Source organism: Rhinolophus ferrumequinum, chromosome 16 (genome assembly GCF_004115265.2).
Source record: "Rhinolophus ferrumequinum isolate MPI-CBG mRhiFer1 chromosome 16, mRhiFer1_v1.p, whole genome shotgun sequence".
Taxonomy (NCBI): domain Eukaryota; kingdom Metazoa; phylum Chordata; class Mammalia; order Chiroptera; family Rhinolophidae; genus Rhinolophus; species Rhinolophus ferrumequinum.
In genome coordinates this window covers 55,830,599-55,851,755 of record NC_046299.1, presented here as the reverse complement: position 1 = coordinate 55,851,755, position 21,157 = coordinate 55,830,599, and the positions used below count along the sequence as shown (strand labels likewise).

General features: G+C 56.8%; 1 protein-coding gene across 5 annotated transcripts in view; it reads right to left on the bottom strand.

The window, feature by feature from the left end:
- The window catches only part of ZMIZ1 (zinc finger MIZ-type containing 1), a 231,216-nt gene that overhangs the window by 12,049 nt on the left and 198,010 nt on the right, over positions 1–21,157 (bottom strand). For 4 of the 5 annotated variants that reach the window (XM_033129777.1, XM_033129776.1, XM_033129780.1 and 1 more), the window contains 11 exons: positions 13,376–13,490; positions 12,162–12,379; positions 10,956–11,154; positions 9,704–9,994; positions 6,901–7,083; positions 5,905–5,982; positions 5,057–5,231; positions 4,424–4,565; positions 2,710–2,920; positions 1,493–1,598; positions 395–555 (listed from right to left, as the gene is read on the bottom strand). In XM_033129777.1, the coding sequence (XP_032985668.1) occupies positions 395–555; positions 1,493–1,598; positions 2,710–2,920; positions 4,424–4,565; positions 5,057–5,231; positions 5,905–5,982; positions 6,901–7,083; positions 9,704–9,994; positions 10,956–11,154; positions 12,162–12,379; positions 13,376–13,490 (1,879 nt within the window). The remainder of the gene's footprint in view (positions 1–394; positions 556–1,492; positions 1,599–2,709; positions 2,921–4,423; positions 4,566–5,056; positions 5,232–5,904; positions 5,983–6,900; positions 7,084–9,703; positions 9,995–10,955; positions 11,155–12,161; positions 12,380–13,375; positions 13,491–21,157) is intronic. The other variant, XM_033129778.1, reaches the window with a different exon arrangement.

The following is a 21,157-nucleotide window of genomic DNA, read 5'->3' as shown; positions in this document are numbered from 1 at the left end:
GCACAGTGCTCTGTTGTAGCCACCCAGGCTGTGACCGTCATTCATTCCACCCATGTCCTGAGCACGTGCTCAGGGCAAGGCCCTGCAGGAACAGCAGTGACCAGGAAGAGGCATCTCTGCTCTCCGTCGCGAACCAGCCCTGGCCACATGTGCCAGATTTCCAGCTGGCATCTGACATTGCCAGGGTGGGGACTGCCTACATCTAGTTCTGCAGCCCTCTGGGCCCTCGCCCAGAGCAAGCAGAGAAGATGATAAAAGGATAAATGACGGCTGAAGTGGGAGCGCTGCCGATGGCTGTGGCGTTGTCTGGGGGTCAGAGACAGGCCTGCTGTCCCCTCTGCCTACCTTTTACCATCACAGCCAGACCCCAGGTGGCTCTCACGGGATGGCTCACCTGGACGTGCTTGCAGTCATGGCCTCGAGCAGGCAGCTGGATGCGCCGAAACGTGATGGGACACTTCAGAGACACCTTGATGGCCGTCTGCTCCACGCCGTCCTCCCCATTGAGGGTCGTGTTGCCTGATGAGGCCGCCACGCTACTGAAATTCCGCTTGACTGTAGTGGGGAGGGGAGGCGCCGGTGGTGAGCAGGGTCGTGCTGCACATGCCCCCGCCCCCTCCTTTATGTGGCTGAAACACACCCTCGTTCTCCCCCCGACCCCCAAAACTGGGAGGTCACAGGAATGCCCAGCACACCGTCGCCTGGTCAAAGGGGAGTCTGGCGTGCCGGGTGCCCCAGGCCGGTGGCACTCTGAACGAGCCCCCACGCTGGACATGCGGAGAGCTCATGTGGCCCTGGAGGTGGCCATGTTGGTTCCCCAGTCTCTGTGGAACAGGCCTCACCTTCACTAGAAAGAGGACTTTCTGCAAAACTTGCAGAAACCCCGCCTGGCACCTGTCCACTGATTTTCTGGGTCAACAGAGCCCCCTCAGGCACTTTTGCACTTAATTCTGCAAGTGTGGAAACGGAAATGGACATCTGCCTGCTGGGATTCTAGGGCGCAGACGGTGTGAAGAAGCACAATGGAAGAAGGGAGCAGTGGCGCATGGCCTGCACGGTGCTCCCCAGAGTTGTTGTTACCGGGGGGTCTCCTCCAAAGGAGTGGATTCTGAGCCAGGGCTTTTCATCTAGAGTTAGGTGTGCGCTGTTGGAGCAGGGAGGCCAGCCTGATCTACCCCACACCTTCCTCCCACTAAGACCCTCCTTATCCTGCTCCTCCCACCCTTTCAGGTGATCACCTCATCCAGGAAGCCTGCCTGGACTGTCTGCACTACGGTGGTTTGTGCTGGGAGCCAGGTGGGTCTGGATTCCCACTTGGTCTTAAAGGGCAGCACTCATCTGGTCAACTGCATAGACGCAGAGGAGGGGCAGGAGTCGGGGACGGGGGGCGGTGCCAAGGAACACTCAGGGCCCTGGGGTGCCGTGCACAGAGCCACAGGTCAGTCCCGGGTGCAGGCGGACCACCGCGGGCCGGGGTCTGCTCCTCACTCACTTTTGGTGATGCAGTGCTCAGCGGGCAGGAGGCGCTTCTTGAGCAGGCCTTGCAGCACGGAGCGCACAGATGGCCGGTGGACGAGCTGCAGCACGAAGAGGTGGGACTGCGAGGAAGAGCGGGTGTCAGGCCCTGCAGTGGCCCCCACAGCCAGCCCCACCGCAGCCTCTGCAGGCCCAGGCTGCCCCATGCCCGAAGGTCCCCAGAGGCCAGGGCCAAACTGATGCACTTTAGGAGTGGGTCTCCCAGGACCTGGGAGAGAGAGCCTTCGAGGCCCAGAATATGTCCTGCGACCTGTGACCAGGTGACCCAGACTGGGTTCACCACCTGAGAACACCTGCCTCTGCTCCAGGCCAACAAGACTATGACACCAGAACACCCCGGATTGGTTATGGGACACTGGGCCAGCGCCCCACTATGCATCCTCCAACCTTTCTGCTAGAGGGCAGAGCCCCGTCCCTCTCCTCCAGGACACCTCCCAGGACTGCGCACCCCAGCCAAGGCCCCACAGTCTCCCCACTCTGACAGCCTCCCCAGCCCTGTGACTCCTGATGGATCAGAGCTTTTCCTTCTCCTGCGTCTGTCCCCCCGAGACGCCAGCAGAGCAGGGTAAGGCAATATACTTTCGTGCAGGTCCCCAAGCAAGCAATGTGTGCCAGGCCCTGATCTCTGGGGGACGGACATGTGGCTCAGATATGGCCCTAAGGCAATGAGTCATAGGTTGGAGGGACACACACACATACGTGATTCTAAAACAGTGGGTTGGGTGAAGAAGGGAGCGTTAACTCCAGACTTGGAGTTGGGTCTAGGGGAAAAGGTGATTAGGATATAAAAATTTCTTGTGAATGTGGCCAGAACAGAGCCTAGCATTGAGGGACGCAGAGCTTCAGCAGAGGAAGCTGGGAGGTGGTGGGCATGGGGTGGCAGGGGAGGTGTCCAGGAGGACGGGCCTACAGGAGTAAGTGGAGGTGACAGTGCAGAGCAGAGGGAGGCGTCAGGACCGGGGAAGAGGCGAGAGCAGTGGCTCTGGAGACCCACCGAGTTTGAATTTTATTCCACAGCCCTGGGGGACCACTGCACATTTCTGAAGAATGTTTCTGAAAGGTCACTTGGGTGGCTGTGGAATGGGGGACGAAGACCTAAGGACGAGGCTGAGGACCTGAGGGGACCGAGGACCTCAGGGTCCCGGCGGGGTGCCCGCATGCCCGCCCACTCACGCAGCAGCAGGCCGTGACGGTGATCTGGATGGTGTTGCGGCCCGGCTGGCACACGTGCTTCAGGTGCAGGGGCTTGTGGGAGGTCTTGTTGTCCCCGCGCTCGATGGTGAGGGGTGTGGCGTTCACGCTGACCTGCACTGAGGCCGGCCAGTTGGTGTTCATCTGCCGGTCCTCATGGTGGTAGCACTTGAATTGCAGCTCCAGATCAGACCTGGGTGGGGGGCAGGGGTGGGGCTCAGCTTGGCTCTGCCGGGGGCTGCCTGTGGCCTCGACGATGGGTGGCTACATACCCCTAACTCACCAAGCCCCGTGAGTCCCTCAGGACCCACCCTTGGCCGTGACGGCTCCCCCAGCTTCCCCAAGCTCTCTTCGCACCCTGGATATTGTCCCCTGTACCCACCTGTAATCAAACCCATCCCAACATCCCAATTTCCCTCATAACTCCCACGTACTATTCTCTGCAGCCACCCCCATACTCGGCCGCAATCTCCCTGGGCCCTCCACCTATAAAGACGACGCCTATTCCCCAGGACAGGGACAGAGGAGCAAAAAGACACTAATGTGACAAGACCAGCTGAGAAGCTGATTATGCTCCTGCTGGAACAAGCACCACAGGCCAGGGTCACGTCTGGTTCAGTCCTGCCCCCCGCCCCCCGCCGTGGACCCCAAAGACATGGCACTAAAGGGAGTCCACATGAACCCCCAAGTGACCACATATGCATGAAAACCAAGCAGGGCCAGTGCACAGGGCCGCAGGAAGCCTCCCAGGTGAGGACACACCTGGGTATGGAAGGGAGGGTAAGCAAGGCCCCAGCACAGCGGTCTCCACCTTCCCGCCTGAGCGGGAGCTCCCATGCCCTCACGCCCACCCCAGCTGTCTCGGGCCCTCACTGCGGCCTGCTCGGTGTGGTCAAGACAATGGGTCAGCTGTGTGTGTGCCCACGCCTAGCTCAGACCCATCTCATGCCTTCAAGCTGCTCACTGGGCAGCTGAGGGGCTCTGGTCACAGGCGCGGCGCGGCTCGGCAGTGAGAGTCGTGCCTGAGGAGGAAGGACTGAGTGGGAACACCATCATGTTCCAACATCCAAGAGACCCAGGCCCATGTCCCCGCTCTGCCACTCGCTAGCTGGGAGCTGCCCCAAGCTACCCAGCTTCTCTGGCCTCAGGTTCCTCATCATCAACGGGGTAAGCATTGTCCACTGGAAGGCATGGGACACAGGGCCGGGTCCAGCCGGGGACTTCCAGCCACTGCTCTCTGGCTTGTCTGGTGTGTGAGTAGCAGCCCAGCCTGGTGACTAACTCCTTGTCATCTGCAGGGTTGGCTGGTCCTGCCCGACCCAGCCCTGTTTCCACTCTAGTCTCATCGCTCCACATTCCCCGCTCGGGCCACATCGAGCCATGCTCAGGTTCCTCTTGCTGGAACACCCTCTGCTGGAACACAGTCTTGCTAAGCCGTCAGGTCTGAACTAACCACCTTTTCCTGACCACTCTGTCAGGACAAGGGTGACTGACAGCTGTCCCCTGCCTTTGGCCATGATGCCGAGGCTGTTTGTGTTCCCTGTCCCTGCGGGCTCCCCGTGACATCTCCAGGGCCTTGCGCACAGAGGGCTCCGTCACTGATACTGCTCCCATCAGCGCAATGCCAGGGCTCGGGGATGTCCCGCCGGGGCCTCCTGTGCACACCTGAGGCCTGTGCCTCCGCCCAGACACTCACCTCCACATCAGTGTCTGGTGGACTGTGGGCCGCAGGTGAAAGACGTGGTTGCTGACGGCCAGGTTGTGCTCGAGGCGGAAGGGCTCCAGCACCACGCCATCCCGCACGGGGAACGTGAGCCTCAGCTCGTCGTTGTGGGTGGCTGGGCGGGGGAAGAGGCGGTGAGCCACACGCCCCTGGCCACCGTGGGCACAGAGGCCTGGGCTCTGAGGCCACAGGTGGGGCTCACCCACCCACAGGACACGCACCCCTGACTGCACGCTCAGAGGAACACACAGGTGTGGGTGCAAACAGGGCCACGGAAGTTGGGCTGTGTGCCAAGCACACAAGGGAGCCCAGCATTTCTAGTCCACGTGACCCACCCTGACCATCCCTGCATCCCACTCCCACACTCAGCTGGGCTCTGCATCTCCTCTCACCCACAGGCTCCCCCTCCCGCCTGCTTTTCCTCCTAGCCGCTCAGGCAGGCAATGAGGGCTGTTGGCAGCCCAGCCTCGGCTCAGCCTTCCCTTCTGGGCGGCGTCTACCTGCTCTCAAGCCCTCCTACCCTCTCCACATGCCGAGCTGCACGGGTACTCAGACTTCTAACACCCGTCTCCTGCCACACATAGGGAGGGAGAGTGGGGCACTCACCTGGGGGTGGCGGCAGAGCGCTCATATTTGGCTTGATGTCTGGCGGGAAGGGTGGTTTAACATCTTGGCTGGGGGACAGGTACGGGGGGATGCCGCTCCCAGGGGTCATGGGGGGCGTGGGGTTCCCTGGAACAGGTGAGTGGGGGTAATTTGCCACAGGAACTGGCCTGGGAGGCTGGAGGGAAAGAGAAACCACACGTAGGTTATAGGGTCACAGAGATAGGAGGGGCCACGGCTGTGGACATATACCACCCATCCCAGGGCCCTAGGGCTGTGGCCCTGCTCTGCTGGGAGAGGAGAGCCCCCTAGGAAACCTCTCCCTCCTTCCTGCTGTACTCAGGCCTCTGCCCCCACTGGAAGACAGGAGGGTCTGGGATCTCCCCACCCTTCACTGGTGGGGTAAGGATACCCTGGCCCATTTGACAAATGGGGACCCAGGTGCAAGGTGAGGGGGGACTTGTCTAATGTAACCCTGGAATGAGAGGAGAGCTGACCAAGCTCAGGGCTCCTGCTGCCCGCCCACATCATGACAGTAGGCCACACCTCTTTCCCCAACCCAGCCCACTGGGGTCCCCAGATGGAGGCAGGCCTGCAGCATCACGGGCAGATGGCTCCCCCGGAGCCCCTCTCCCCTTCTCTCTTAGCCCCCCCCCTTTGTTTCTTCCAGGAGTGTCCAGGTCCGTACTTGCCCCTGGCCCACCCACCCTGCGGATTCTTCGTTCAGGCATCTCTGTGCCCCCGAGCAGGTGACCCGAGAGCACAGGCCCATACACCCTCTGCTAAGGTCCAGAGGCTGGGGTGGGAACGGCAGGTGGGTTACAGTTCCTAAGACGAAAACTGGAACGTACCCTGTTGACGTTCCCTTGGCTGTAGTTACTGTAGCTGCTTCCCGAGAAGGTGTTATTTTGTCCATTAAACTGCTCCGGCTGTTAAAGCAAGATAAACAGTGCTGTGAGTGGAAGGCAGAAAAGCGACCAGAAGCCTGCTCTCCCTCCTGCAATGAAAATCTGCTAGGAGTATAGGGGATGCTGAAGATGTCCCCTTCCCGGGGAGCAGGGCGAAGGTAGAGCAGGTCACCCCTTGGGGACAGCATTTCACCTGGTTTTGTCCATAGCTATTAATGGAGCAAAAGAGTTTACAAAAATAGAAACACTTAGTATGCTAAAGTTGGAGCAAAAATAGTAACCCCACCTGGCGGGTGGTCATGTAAGTTGGCATGATTCCTTGGCAAATAAATGTAAAATATTTCATTCTTCTTCATTCCTGAGAATGTATTTTATCATAATCCCCAAAGAAGGAAAAGCTAAGCGCCTAAAGATACTGATCACAGTATTATTTCAAAAGTGAAAAATCAGAAAAAGACCAATGTACAAAAGAAAGGGAAGGACAAAATGTGGCACGATTATCTCAGTGAAATGTTGGGCAGCCATTAAGTGAAAACGACGGAGACACTGTAGCAGGAAGTAACATACTTACGATGTCACGTGAAACAAATAGATTCAAAATTAGTCAAAACAACTACACAGTATAGGGGTGTGCACATGCATGTAGAGAGAAACAAGGTTTCGAGTGAAATGTTAATATATTCAGAGTGCTTTTCTTTAAAAAGTGTATTTCCTTTATTGTTATATTATCTTGTGTGTACCCGGAATAGTAAAAGAAGGAAAATCATCTGAACTCATGCGAATAGGAACCAAGAAAAGTCACTTTGACATTTTGGTCACCGTATCCATAGCTCTGAGCACAGAATGACACATCCAGAAATCTCTGCCTGCCCCTTCGTGACTTCAGGGGACACTCAAGGCCTAGATGACGCAGGTCGGGGCACGGGTGGTGGGACTCACCTTGTAATACTGCCCCATGTTGACCGTGGGGGGCGGGTACTGCGCAGTGCTCGGCTGGCTGGGCATCCTTTGCCCGGGGTAGTTGGGCGAGGTGAGTGGCCGTGGCGGGTTAGGGGTGGGGTACTGGCCTGGCTGGGTGGGGAACTGGCTGTTTGGTCCATATTGCTGGTTTCCATAGTTGGGCTATGGCGGCAGAGAAAGGAGGAGGAGAAGTTCGTCAGAGTCTCAGAGCAGCGCCTCTCACTGGAATACCAGGACTGCTTCACCTTTTCTCTTTTGTCCCAACCGTTTTCCACCCACAAAACACCCTCCCCACCGAGAAAGGGAAGAGGCTAAAGCAGACGATGCCTGGAGCCCCTTCCTGCCTGATACCCAGTGACATTACATGCTGCCCATCGGGCTTGAAGCTGTCTTTCTTGAAGCACCATGCCCTTGGACTCTGGAGGTGCTGTGAGAGCCTCTTGTTCATGCCATTATGAGGGGGCCTGATTCTAAAGTCCCCTTTGTGTGTCTCCCAGGGCTTGGTATGTGACAGGAGGACACAGTCAACAGGCTGTGCCTTCAAAAGGGGACCCCCATCCTTGCCTTCTGAGGCTGAGTCTGGAAGGTACTGCCCTTGTACCCTACACTGTGCAGAACTCACTGACGTCCATTCTGGGCCATCCCTGCAGAGGTCAGGAGAACCAGGCTGGGGAAGGGCCAAGACAAGCCCTTTCGGGAGAGGCACTTGAGAGAGAAGAGAAGACAACTCCAGGGAGGGAGAGGGGCAGGGTCACTGTGGAGATCTATGAGATGACACATACTACTACTTCTGCTCTTGCTGGTCTCCACCCTTGCGCCACCTTCCCCATCTGTAAGATCAAGTGACTCTCAGGGCCAGCTGCCCCCAAACACCCCAGGCCATTACATCCCATGGAGTCGGTGGTTTCTTCTGCCCTGTCTATTGCAACTCCTGCAACTCCTGTGTATGAATTGTCTCCTGCCCTCTGGCCTCAGAGGTCCAGGACATGGCTTTGTCCCATCGTCTGCACAGAACAGGCCCTCAATAAATATTCGCTCAATGAATGAAGGGAAGACCTGGGATAAAGGGCAGAGGATGGGAGGTTTCTGCATCAGTGCTGAAGAACTTTGTCCAATTCAGTGTTGTGACACGGGGGCTGCTCTATGTGACAGTGAGGTTCCCATCACATTACTGGAGTAGAAGTGGCGGCGGGGGCCTGCCCACCAGACTAGAGAAGGGCGTTCTGAGAGGGACCAGGCAACCTGACTCTAGTCCCCACCCGAAAGGTCCAACACTTCGAAGGTTCTATGAACATGCCACTGGAGGTGAGGCCAGTCTTCCCAGACAGGGTCAGGCCTTGCAGGCTGTGCCCACCCAGTGTCACAGCCCAGACTCAGGCATTTTGTAGTTGGGTAGCTCAGTGTTCTAGGAAGAGGATGATGCCTTTGGTGTGCCCTGCTGAGGCCAGCGGTAGCCAGGGAGCATGACACTCGTGCAGGTGCAGGGCTGACGTCTGACTAACGTTGGGGCACCTGGTGCCGTCTCCATGGATACCCCCTTATGTGCCAGCAGCCAGCGGGGATGACGGGAGTTTGGACACAGAGGGGGCTGAGAGAGGGCACTGAACTCTAACGGGGGCTGTGCACGGGAGGGGGGCCATCAGCTTGAGGTCCTCCGAGAACAGCCGGGACCTCACGAGCCAATTTCCTTCTCGGGCCCCTCCCTGAACTGGTGCCGCCAACCTGAAGGAGTGTCAGGGCTTGACCCAGGTTCCTGGGTGTTTGTGGAGGCCCCTGACCTCTCCCCTCCCGCACTAAGGACATCTCCCCTAGTGGCCAAGCCCCCTTCTAGCCCGAACTAGGGTAGAAGCTGACGGGAAGCCCACAGACCTTCAAGGAACTCACTGTGAGCCCAAGCTGAAAGCCACAGCTCTGGGACAAAAGGGGTGAAGCCCATCTGAGAATGGGTGCACGAGCGGGCTATTGGGAGAAATGCTAAGGAAGGGACTTTGTTCAGGTGAGAAATCAAGGCAGGGAAAAAAAAAAGAAAAAGAAATCAAGACACGCTTCCCGAACAGTGAGCGCCAGGTCGGGACTGTGGGGTCCCTGTGTCGTCTTCAGCTGACCCAGACAGGCCACGTGCTGCCAACTTGTTTTCCGAGTGCTCGCTGAAGGCCCCGTGACACCCCCTCCAGGAAGTCCTCCTCTGACCTAACACGCAGTGCATCATTCCATTGGGGGTTCCCGCTTTGACCTCATCTTTCCTGCTGACGTCTCAGTTCCCGGAGGACAGAAGGTGTGTTTTACTTCCCTAAATCTTCACCGTTACCTTGGCTGAGCTGGCTGGGCAGTCTGAGAGGTAGCCTTCCTCCCGACAGAGCAGCTGACTGTTGATGGAGACGAGCTCTAAGAAACACACTGTCTGCCTTCCAATCACGTCTCTGATGTGCCCAGCATTTAGATATTTACAGGGTTTTGTTTCACCTCTCACTCTTGGAGGGAAGTGGAGAAGCCCTCGTGTGGGTATAAAGACTGTGGACCCCTGCAAGTTCAGCTCCTCACCCAAAGGGACCCAGCTAGTGTCTGTGCTGAGACAAAAGAAAACACTGACAGAGGCTACTGCTTCTTCCTAAGTGCCCGTCCACACTGGTCCAGAGCGAAGCGTTTCATGTATGTGTCTCCTCATTGAAGTCAATGCAAAGGTCAATCCAGGCCCTTTCTAAGGTACTGCCCACAACCGTCTGTAAGCCCCGGGATCCTCCCTCCTCCCTCCCTGCCCACCAGCTGCTGTCATCACACTCACCTCTCCCGGGTACGGCCTCTTCATGCTCTGGATGGGAAGGGACTGGGGCCGGGGGCCTGGGTAGGTCTGCTGGGGCATCCGCTGCCCATGCGTGCCAAAGGGGCTGATGCCCGGCGGCCGGGGCTGGTTCATGCCCATGGGAGGGCCACTCATCCCCGAGGGTGTCATGCCAGCCGCCATGCTTGCAGGGTTCATGCTGCCCCCCATGGAGGCAGGCCCCCGAGGCCCGGGCTGGTTCATGAATTGGCTGTTATACGCCTGGGTGGGACCCATCTGGAAAGAGGAACAGACCTTCAACGGGAGAAGAAGAAAAAAAAAAAGAATAAAATGCCACATGCATTGAAAGTGCAGGGAGGGAAGGGTGGGGAGGTGGGGGATTTGGGGGTGGGGTGGGGGACACTTTCCTGTGTGGCTGCGACTGGGGACCAGGCCCCTAGGGGCTGCCAGCCTCCTGGGCTCACTGCTGCCCTCTGCAGGCCGCACCGGAAAGATGCAGCCCAAGAGGTGTTAAGGGGTGGGGCGTGGTCACTCCAACGCACAGGCATTTGCAGGGAGGCAGGCAGGAAGTGGGGAAGAGGGTGCAGGGGCGGGGAGGGGCATGGGAGGATGGAGGTGGATGAGGATGGAGGCAGGAGCCCCTTTCCTGGAAGCCCTGGCCCGCCCTTGGTCCTTGGCCAATGGAGACTCACACTCCACCCACAAAGTCTGATGTGGCCCCAGCTCCCACCTCTGCCCACCTGCCCTGCTGTCTCCATCCTGTAACCTCCACACCTGTCCTGCATTCCTGTGGGGCTACCCCTCCTCCCACCCCACCCTGTCCTTCTGAAAGTCAGGGGAGCAGAACTAGGATCTGGGCAGAATTCACAGACAGGTTGACTAGGAGAGCAATGGCCAGAGGCCACTCTGGGGACAAACTGGTGACAAGGCTATTTTAGCCGGCTCTTCAGTGAGTAGGGGCCCCGAGAACAATGTGGGTCCTCTTTGCCCATACACAGACATGCACGAGCCTCCAACCCACGCAGAATAAACACAAGCACCCAAACACCCACCCATACCGCACCCAATCACAGACACATCCACATCCTAACACACAACCTCCATGTGCTTCCAAGAAAACCCAAAAGTACCCTGACACCATCAGCTCCCTCAGCACACACGGCCCCACAGGCACCCACACCCCAGCTCTGATTCCCCGGGGGCTGTGTGTCTGGCTGGCTGGGCGAGGCTGGACCAGGACTAGTGGGGCCCTTACCGGTCCATACTGGTTTATATCCTTATTCTGCGTCTCCTGCAAGGCTGCCACAGTGGCCGTGGCTGTGGCCGTGGCCGTGGCTGCCGCTGCTGCCACCGCAGCTGCTGCTGCGGCGGCCGCCGGCTGAGTGAAGTCAGCAGGCGGCCTGGTGTGCGGAGGGATGCCCATGCCTGCAGGGGCACTGGGGCCCCCGGGATAACTGTGAGGGAGAAAAGGGAAGAGTTAGAGAAGGCCTGAATATAGAGATGAACCCATGGCAAGACTTGGGCTGGGAGGGGGAGGATGAGGCCATTCCAGGACATCCTGCACCCAGCTCACAGATCGGGGAGGTGTCTAGACTCAGATGCCAGAGAGGACAGGGGCCTCCTCTGGGCTGGCAGCTCTTCATGACCACTGAGCCGCTGTGTTCCTGGAGCCCTGGCTGGGTGCCGGCCGGCACTCAGTCTCATGTGCACTAAATTACTGCACCTCGGCCTCCTGGCTCTGCCCATTTTCTGGAGGAGGACCCCAAGTCTTAGAGAACCTGAGCTACATGCCCATGGCCCTCCAGAGGTGGATGGCAGGCTGGGGATGCAGCTTCCGTTGTGTCTGGCACCTGTGTTTAACCATCAGGCCCTACTGCGCAGACACCCAGCAGAGCTATGGTCAGTCTGGGAGCTGGGGAGGCGTGAGGCCAAGCAGGTAATCTTGGACAGAACAGGGCAGCAAGAGGAGGCCTGCGGCACCTCTGCCCCACCCCCATGCCAGGAGCGCCTTCCTGGGGTTCCTTGCCCTTCCTTCCTTCCTCTTGAATACGGGGGTTCTCAGCCTGTGCACAGCTCTGCCTCCCTAACCAGCAGGGCAGGGGAGATCTCCCCTGCATCTGCAGCTTCTACTGAACCCCTTGATCCAGCTCTCCTAGTGTCTTCCACTGTATAAAATACAAAGAGGACAAAGGTCATTTTGAGGAATGGGATCCTACCCCGGGGGGGCCTGACGGCGCTCAAAATACCACCCAATGCTGCAGTGCCCGGGAGCACGGGCTCCAAGGACGGGGGATGACTGTCCCTGTAAATGACGTGATGACTGAAGATGACGTCAGTGCCAGGGCTTGCCCACACGGGCAAGCGCGGTGCTGGGATTTAAATCGGACCTTCTGCCTGGATGGGGGAAGGGCAGGGCTGCCCACCACTTCTGAAGGCTGCTGCCCGGGCCAGCCCTGCTCACCTGGCCCCGAAGCCCCCGCTGCCGGGGTAGTTGGGCCGGCCGTACATGCCCTGCTGGATGTATGGCTGTGCGGGGCCAGCCTTGGCCGAGAACTGCTGCTGCTGCCCAGCAAACTGCGGGGAGTTGAGGCCGGGGTTGCTGGTGGTCATGCCTGAGGCCATGGGGTTGCCGCCTGGATTCATGGGGTTGTTGGCGTTGGCCATAGGGTTCCCGAGGACCTGTGGGCAGAGAGAGTGATTGTCACCCAGGCGGGTACCACAAATGGCATGGAGAGGAAAGAGGAGAAAAGGGGAGGGGCCGTGGAGAAAGAGAAACAGGGAAGACGAGAGAGGAAAGGGAGGAGGAAAAACATGGGGGTCATTTATTGCTCCCAGAGTGTACAAATGATTACAGAGGGGGTAACCCAGCCTGGACGCAAGCAGCACAGAAACGGACAACCTAAGGCAGCCATGGAATGAGGTGAGGCTGTGCCTGTATCAGGTGGCAGGGGGGAAAGCACGGGACCTCTGAGCGTTCCCTGCCTGCAAAGAGGCCTGGACGGCCAGAGCGTCAGCCGCACACAGGCCCTGGTGGCTGCTCTGTGAGGGCAAAGACGAGCAAACATGCCAGCAGTGGAAGGCAGCAGGATCCTGGCCAGGCGGCCCCGTGGCCCGAGACCACAGGGCAGCCCAGTGGTTCCCTCCTGGGCAGCAACCAGCCCTGAGCCTTCCTCATGGCAGTGGCAGAGACCGAGAGTGGGGGAGAGGAGGAAAGAGGAAGGCACAGGAGTGGCAGGCAGGCCTGACTGGGAACTTGTTACAGTTTAGGCTCAGCGTTTTGCTGAAATCTAATGCAGGTCACCCAGGTCAGAGACCCCATATGGTGGAGCCCCGAGGCCCAACACACTCAGGAAGTTCTTCTGTTTATCCAACCAAAGTAAACATGGGTTAGGAAGAACCTCTTGCTATCTGTCTGTCAGATGAAAGCCATTCCCCCAGACAGGCCCTAGGATGGGGCAGTGCCCAAGGGCCAGCTGCTGCCCCCCAGAAGGCAGATGTGGACCCGTTTTGGGTGGAGGTGTGTCCACAGTTTGGTGTGCCCTGAATGCTGGTCGTTCCAGCTGGGCAGAGCCTGGGAGAGCAGGGGTGGCATGGCATGGTGACCCGAGGGCCCTGGGGCTCCACAGATGGTCCCACCTGGGAGGGGCTGTGGCTAGGGGCAGGACAGGCTCTTACCTGGCTCTGGGATGTGTTGGTCACTCCCCAAACCGTGGTGACCACGGAGAGGGAGCCGGGAGGCTGGTTGGTGTTCTGCTGCCAAGGGACAGGGTCGTAGGGGAATGACCCATCACTGCAGAGGAGACAGAGGGGGGCCTCAGGGTCTGCACATAGAGACTCAGGCGGAGGCATGCCCTGTCACCCTGCCATGCGCCGTGGCTTCCAGCCAAGTCTAGGCATTTCTGGAGACCCCGGGCCTGGCATGGCGTCTAGTCCAGAACAGGTGCACCTTGCATGGTGACAGACTGTGTGAGAGTGACCACCTCTCCCCCCACCCCCGTCACTGCAGAGGTGTCACCCCCATGGCTGTCTGTCTCACCTTAGCCCAAAGTCCACAGGCCACGCTGTGGAGGAGGAAGAAGAGAAGAGAGAACTGCAGGCTCAACCTAAGCTCCTCCTTCAACCGCGCTCTGACTAAGTGGCTCTCCAGAAAGAGCTCTCCTTCCCCAGCACCAGCTTCCCCTCGGAACTTCCCAGTCCCTTCTCAGAAAAGGTCAGAAGGCCCCCAGTCTGAGTGTTGGCTCTTCCCCCTTCCTCCCAAACCCTCATGGCAGGCTGGCCGCCTAGCCCCACTGATTTGGCCTTTGGAAGGAACTTCCTTCCTTTCTTCCCAACTCCGGGTCACAGGTACAGGCCTATCTGATGCACTGCCTCCCTGCTCCCAGCCTCGTCTTGTGTGCACCCCCATCAAGCTAACCTCCACCTAGCACCTAAGACACTGGGCACAATCAGACAGCTTCAGGGGCTCCAGTGTTTACAAGGCAACTTCCAAACTTACACCGCAGAATGTTCACCCTGCTTCCCGCCTTGGCTCCCCCCATCCTGCAGCTCCCTCAGCCACTCCCATGTCTTCCCAGTCGCCTTGCTAGGCCCAGCAGTACCCACCTTGTTTGGTGACATCTGCCAAGGAACCCCCAAACATCAGAAGCCCGGACTTAACCTTAGACCTCATGCCCTGCCCTGCATTCAGCAAGTGCTCAATAATGGCTTCCTGTTAGTTGCCATGATGCAGGTGGAGCGTGAGGTCTGGCAGACCCCAGGGAGAGGACGAGGGCACAGCTCCAGAAGGGGATGGTGGGGTCCCGGCCCCTGGGATTGCCGGGCTGGAGCTGCCTCGTCCCTACGGACTCTTCAGCACCTCGCACTGAGATAAAATCCCAGACACGCCTCAGGAAGGGCAGAAAAGCAGAGCGCCCACGTCTGCGGTCCCACCTCAGCCCACGGCACCCGACGGGTGAGGTCTACGAGTAGTACTATTGGGTACTGGGGGTGGGGGACTCTGGAGGACGGCGGCCTGGTGGGAGAGCGTCTCGTGCCTCTGTCTGGCTTGTGCCCTCATCACAGGAAGTCAGCAGAACGCAAAGACCTTCACTTGTACCTGGAGAACTTGTACCCCAGCTGAGGCTCTAGAGTCTGGGGAGACTGGGCGCGGAGGTGCTGGGAGCCAGCCCAGAGGTCAGAACCTCCAGGAGGGAGGCCTGTCCTGCGTCACGGGCATGGAGGGGAGCTGGGGGTCTGCGTCTCGTACCTGTCCCTTCCTGGGCAGAGCCCTTGGCAATGTGGGTTGAGTTGGGTGGTCCGACTGGAGGGCAGAACCGTATCACTGTGTGCCCACGCTGGCTCTCCCTCTGCCTGGATACCCCCGCTGCCTGGCCAGCCCGGGCTGCCTTCTGTCTCTGCTCAGAAGTCACCTCCTTGGAGGGGCCTGCCCCAACCTCCTGGTATAAAAGCAACCCGCTCCACTCCCTTTTCTTTCCTCTTACTCTGGCTTTTTTTGGGTCCTTATCCTGGACCTGTTCTTTCCTGGCTCACGGCCCAGGTGCAAGTTCCCAAACCTGACTGCACTCTGTCTCTTCATTTATAAAAATCGGCAAAAGAATGGCACCTTCCCTGCCCCCACACCCACTGTTTTCAAGACGCTGGTTATGAAACATGAGCTGGTTATGAGGTCATGACACCAAACCAGCATGAGGAGAAAAAAGAGGGAATAAAACAAAGCAATCAAGTGTGATCACACAGTAAGGATGAGTATTATCCCTGAACGGACGTCTTGATTTCATGTACAAGCATGTGCCCTGGGTCACAGTGTAATATACGTCTTTACTGCAGGTCAAGTAGGTTTGAACAACATAACATAGGCTTGGATGGCATAAACCTGATGTGGCTCAAAAATGAGAATGCAGACAAAAAGGTTTCCTCAACTGGAAAGTGACGCCAACTTGAGCATTACCCATGGCTTCTGGGAGAAAACAGCAGGCCTAGAATTGCAGGGAGAAGCGCTGTCCTCAGGGGACCCAGCCCTCCTGCCTGCCCCCTGTCGGCCAGACAGGGTGTGGGTCCTCAGAAAGGGGGTGAGGCCCAGAGGCACAGGCCAAAGGTGACAGACCTCACTCCGCATGTGGGGAGGCTGCCTGGGGACTTGGGAGCCAAGAGAGCATGGTGGGGCGGAGAAGCACAGCAAAGCAAGCATGGCCTGCCCCTCAGGGCAGCTGGGCTGGGGGCTCCGCCTGGTCCCAAGGCTGGCACTCCCCAGTCTGGAAGGAAGGCCCTGCAGGCTACGGTTCTGAACGACAAAGAGGAGGCCCTGGACACTGGCTCTCCTGCCAGGCCCTGGGCCTAGGTGTACTTGGACTGAATCCAGGACTCTCAGCAACTGGAACAGAGCACAAGCCAGAGTCTGTCCTTTTCCCCAGAACTCCCGCCCTACAAGCTGCCATCAACCCTGCAGGCTGACTTCCGCTTCTGATGCCTGGCAGACTCAGGAAGCAAAGCCCCCTGGGAGCCCCCAGAGCCCAGCAGGGCCCCTCCTGAGCTCCCGGGGCTAGCAGCTGCTGCCTCACCACCTCAGGCAGGGGCGGGGAGGCCCCCAGCTCACCAGGATACTTCACCGGCCCACAAACAAGCTCCAACTGCCTGCCACTCCGTGGGTGGGCCTTGTGGGCGGAAAACGGCTCCTTCCTGTTTCACCCCCACCACCTCAAACTCGGTGAGAAGCAAACTTAACCAATGTTCCCAAACTGGGCATTCCGCTATCTGGCGGGAAGACTCACTCCAGAGCCCAGGCACACGCCGGTGTGCACACGTGTGTCCGGGGGACACCTGTGTGTGCATGCACACGTGGGGGAAGACATGGGCACACACACACACAGGCAGTCTCAGGGACTTGCTCGCCTCCACTCACACCTGCTGCAGAAGCAGAAGTGGCAGCCGCACCGACAGGGCTGTGACTCATCTCTTGGGGAGACAGCTCCTGCTGTAGCAGCGAAGGCTCTCGCCCCCACAGGCGTGGCAGTCAGCCCTGCTGATGTCTCTGCCCAGACTCAGACCTCACCACTGGGGGCCTGCCCAGCTCCCTGTGCCCAAGTTTCAAGGACAAGCCAGGCCTCTGGGCACCACCAAGGTGGGAGAGGGCGCAGGGTGAGGAAGAGATGACCTAGAGGTCTGTGGGGGGGTGTCCTGAGGCCCCTTCTTTCCTCTGGCAAGTATATTTAACCAGCAGATGTGCTCAGCCAGGTCACAGGTCCCTGGCGTCCCAGGCCACGCACTGGGAACTACTTCCCTCTCCTTGTCCATCAAACCTGGCTGCACAGGGAGGCCAGAACCCCTGGGATCTGAGAATCCTACTCTCAGTAATTCTGCCCAGCTCTGTACACCTTCAATCCAGCATGAGCCAGCCTCAGGACACAAGCTGCTCTCAGCCACAGTCCTGTCCAGCCAGAACTGCCCCCAGAATCCTATTCAGAGGCACCAGTGCCAGAATCCTCTTGGAATCTCAGTGGTGTTCTCCTGTCAATCACTTTCTAAAATGGGGGCAGCTGCTCTCCCACCTCTGCACCTCTTCTCAGCCTGGGATGCTTCGTCCCCACCCTGAAAATTGCCACTAATCCTTTCTAGGCTCCTCCTCTTCCAAAGGCCACTTCCTCCAGGAAGCCCTTGCCATGTCCATTGGCCTGAGGTCCACTTACTCCTCATGTTCCTGGGGTCTGAATGAGCCCTCCTGCCTTTTTCCTTCTGCCCCAGGAGCCCTGAGTTCTCAGGCTCCCTGTGCCTGCAAAAAAGATGCTTTCACAAACCTACAGGGCTCAGGAACCTTTGCTAACCAAATTGCCAGGGAGAAACAGCACCACTCGTGCTTGCCCTCAGAGGACTGCCTGAGAATGAACGCACATGTCCATGCTTTCAGTCTGATTGCTGACCACCTACAGGGCACTTGTGACCACATGGGCACTTGCACCCAGGAAGTGGGAGGTCCTGCCCTCCAGGGAGAGGGACAGAGGAAAGCTAACAGAGCCATCACTCATTCGCTGTGTCTCAGTGCCTCATCTGTAAAATGGGCATAATAGCCCCTCTCTTAGAGATTGTCATGAGGATTAAGCAAGCTCAAATGTGTAAGGCAAAAGTACCATGCCCAGCACATCTTGGGCACCCTAAAATTGTTCGCTGCTGTTATTGACGCTGTTGTTATGATTTATTGATGCTGTTAGTGGCTTCTAGATGCGAGGAACTATGTGCAGTGATTTTTTTCTAAAAACTCATTTAATCTCTGTAAGTGGGCTCAACAGAAGCACGTCTTAGGAGCTGAGGCTCAGAGGGTCCCAGAGCTCATTAAGGGCCAGGTGGCCAGGTGGGCCTGGCCACATCCCACCCTCAGGGAGCTTAGGATCCAATTAGGTAGCACTTCCGCATACAAAGATGTCTGTAACACAAGGGAACACGTGCTACAAAGGTGATCCAGAAGCCCACAAGAATTCTAAAAGGGGTCGAGTTTCTCAGGTGTTCTCAGGGAAGTCATCTTGGGAATCCACCCAGTGTGAAGAGACAGGAGATATGTCAAGTTTGGCCTCGAAGACTGGCTGCAGAGAAAACCCAAATAGTGTCCCAGGAAATAAAACACTATACATCAAATCACTAGCTTTGACCTGGACTCAGTGTGGCAAGTATTCATGGACTCCAAGTAAACAGTTTTGAGGGTCATATTCAAATGGCAGAGGGAGGTCTTGCAGGACAGTGCTTACTTAGCTTTCTGGGATCTGAACTTAGTCTCTTTGGGGAGTCTTGGCTTTGCCACTAATGATTTCTATGATCTGGGACATGTTACTTAAGTCAGTCTCAATTTTCACATCTGTAAAGTGGGACTAACACTCTCCTAGATTGAAACATACAAGGAAAGTTTAGCACAGTGCCTGATACATAGCCCCTGCTCAGCTGTACTTACATGTTTCTCTCCATTGCTCCAGCCTGGCTGCCATGTAGGTATCCATATTTACTTGATGATACAATGATGGTGCTTAGAAGTTTTGCAAACATGCTGTCATTGGGATGGGCTGTTATTATCTTTCCTGCTTATCTTCCAAGCCTCTGAGGCTTTCCTCAGTGTTCCTCCGTCTTCTTTATCTAGTGAACTCCTGCCTATACTTCAAAGCCCTCTGAAGTACATTGGATACTCCCTTTTGTGACTCTCCTAAGCAGAACCAAGGGCATTTTCCTCAGTTCCCTCAGCATATTGTTCATATATATGATATAGAGCTCGTCACACTGCAGTTAGACAGTTTTCATGTCTGTTTGCAAGCTCCATGGGTAGTGATCGATGTTTGCTAAATGTGGGGAAATGAGTAAAGCCCAGAACGAGGGAGGGATGGTTCCTGGTTCCTGGGCACCTCCCTAGTGTCTGTTGCAGTGTCTATAGACATTTATGGACAGAGGAGGAGGGAGGGCTGAGTTATTTCTTCCCTTGCACTTCTAACAGCCACTTTATTTGGGAGAAATAACAAATTCCAAATAAGAGTATTGTCAGACCCTAATGAATTTCCCCGATCCGGCTATATTGGTCCCATCTCCGTGCAAGGCTGCAGTGTTACCACTAAGGAAACACAAGCCAGTGCGGAGCTGAAGCTCCCACCCTCTTTAATTTAGGGGAACCATTAACCGTATTCTCCATCATCACAATTACTGGGAACTTCTTCCTTTCCTCCCTGTGGTGCAACTTAGAGGGGAACTTGTGAAGCTAACTGCATATTAGAGGATTTAAAATTTTTTCAATAGGAAGGAGGAAAGGAGAAGATCCTTGCTTCTTGGCAATCTGGAATTGATGGAGTAGGATTTATGAGTCCTTCAATCCCCGATTTTTTTTTTTTTTTTTAAATTTTCTGTGGGCAAGAAGGAAGAAGGGTCAATTGCAAACTGAGCTTTAGGTATAGCTGTGCCAAAAGAGCTAAAAATGAAGTGTGAAGGTGGTGTGATGTGACCAAGGGAAGGAGAAGACTGGGGACCAGTTCTAACTGACCACTTCTTTGTTAGCTGACCACAAAGGACCACATCAAAGTCGGAGAGCACCAAGCTGAGGTTGAGGGAATCACGACTAGTTTGTGGGGGCTCCCTGTGTTCCAGGCCTGGTCATGAGCATGTTGTAAGTCCTGCGCTGCTGTTTTTCTACTTCTACGGAAGAGGAAACTGAGGCACAGAAAGGTTATGAAACTGTCCCTAAAATACCCAGATAGAAGATGGCAGAGCTGACACTTGACGCCTGGCAGCCTGCCTCCAGGGCTGTGCCCCTACCTTCTGCAGAGGGGAGCAAGAGGGCCCCGCCCAGAAGCCTCTCCTCTGGGGGCTGCAAACCCCTCAACTGGAAGAGGAAGGGTGGCAGCCCTTGGTTTCAGAATCTTTCTTTCCCAGCAATTGCAGGCTTTGATTGTAATCAAATTAAGAGTGTAAACAAGATTTATTAGGATTTTAATTACCTTTGCAGCACTGATTTGCATACGGACAATGTGCTAATCGCAAATGGCTTTCTTTTTTAACCACTCATTACAAATCTGGGAGCGGAAGGCAGAATTGTTTGTTGGCATCAACTTTGGGTCACTGCAGGGCCCGGGAAGGGGTCCTGCTCCCTGGCAGCAGGCCCGAGTCCCTTCCTGCCCTCGACTGACCTGTCTTCCCTTGTGCAGCGCTCTGGGCACCTCTGTGGTGGCGAGGACGGAGCCCACCAACATCTCCATGGGCAGGACCGAACATGGAGCTGGTCCAAACACTGCTCCCCAAACCCTAATGCTCGCCCCAAGCACGTGGGTACTCAGGATTCCTCCTGAGCACTGGCACCCTCGGGGACACGTGGGGCTGCAGTAGCCTGACTGGCCCTTTTCCTTATGGTGCTGAATGCCACCACATGCCCAGTCAGGGGTTTTGCCTGGAGGCACAGGCCCCAATTCACAGCATGGTGCTGTGGCACCGACCTCCACGGCCTATAACGGACGTGAGTGCGATGCCTGAGCTACAGCAATCCAACAGTTATAACGTACCCTCCAAAACAGCCTGGGGCTTCAAGCTTCCGGGTCTCCTTCACCCTCTCCTGTCTGCTTATCCTCAAAGCCTTCAGACACGGACCTGAGTCTTCCAATAGCTGGGCACCTCTGAGCACCAAATCCTGAGTATCCCAGGGCCCCCAAACTCAACGTCTTCTTAATGAAAAGGCAAGAGGAGCTTGCTTTCTCCAAGTCACTCTTCACTCAATAGAGTTGTGGAGAATAGCTTCCCATCTGTGAAAGTATAGCTGACCCTTGAACAACGTGGGTTTGAACAGCATGGATCCACTTTAAAGTGGATTTTCAATTGATCTGTGTAGTTCAAACCTGCATTACTCAAGCTGTCCTCTGTTAGCGTGGCCGTCTTCCTTCTTCTGAACTCTGCGGCCAAGCTTGCGTGGCACCCAGCCCTAACCTTGCCTCCATCTGCCAGCTCCCAGTT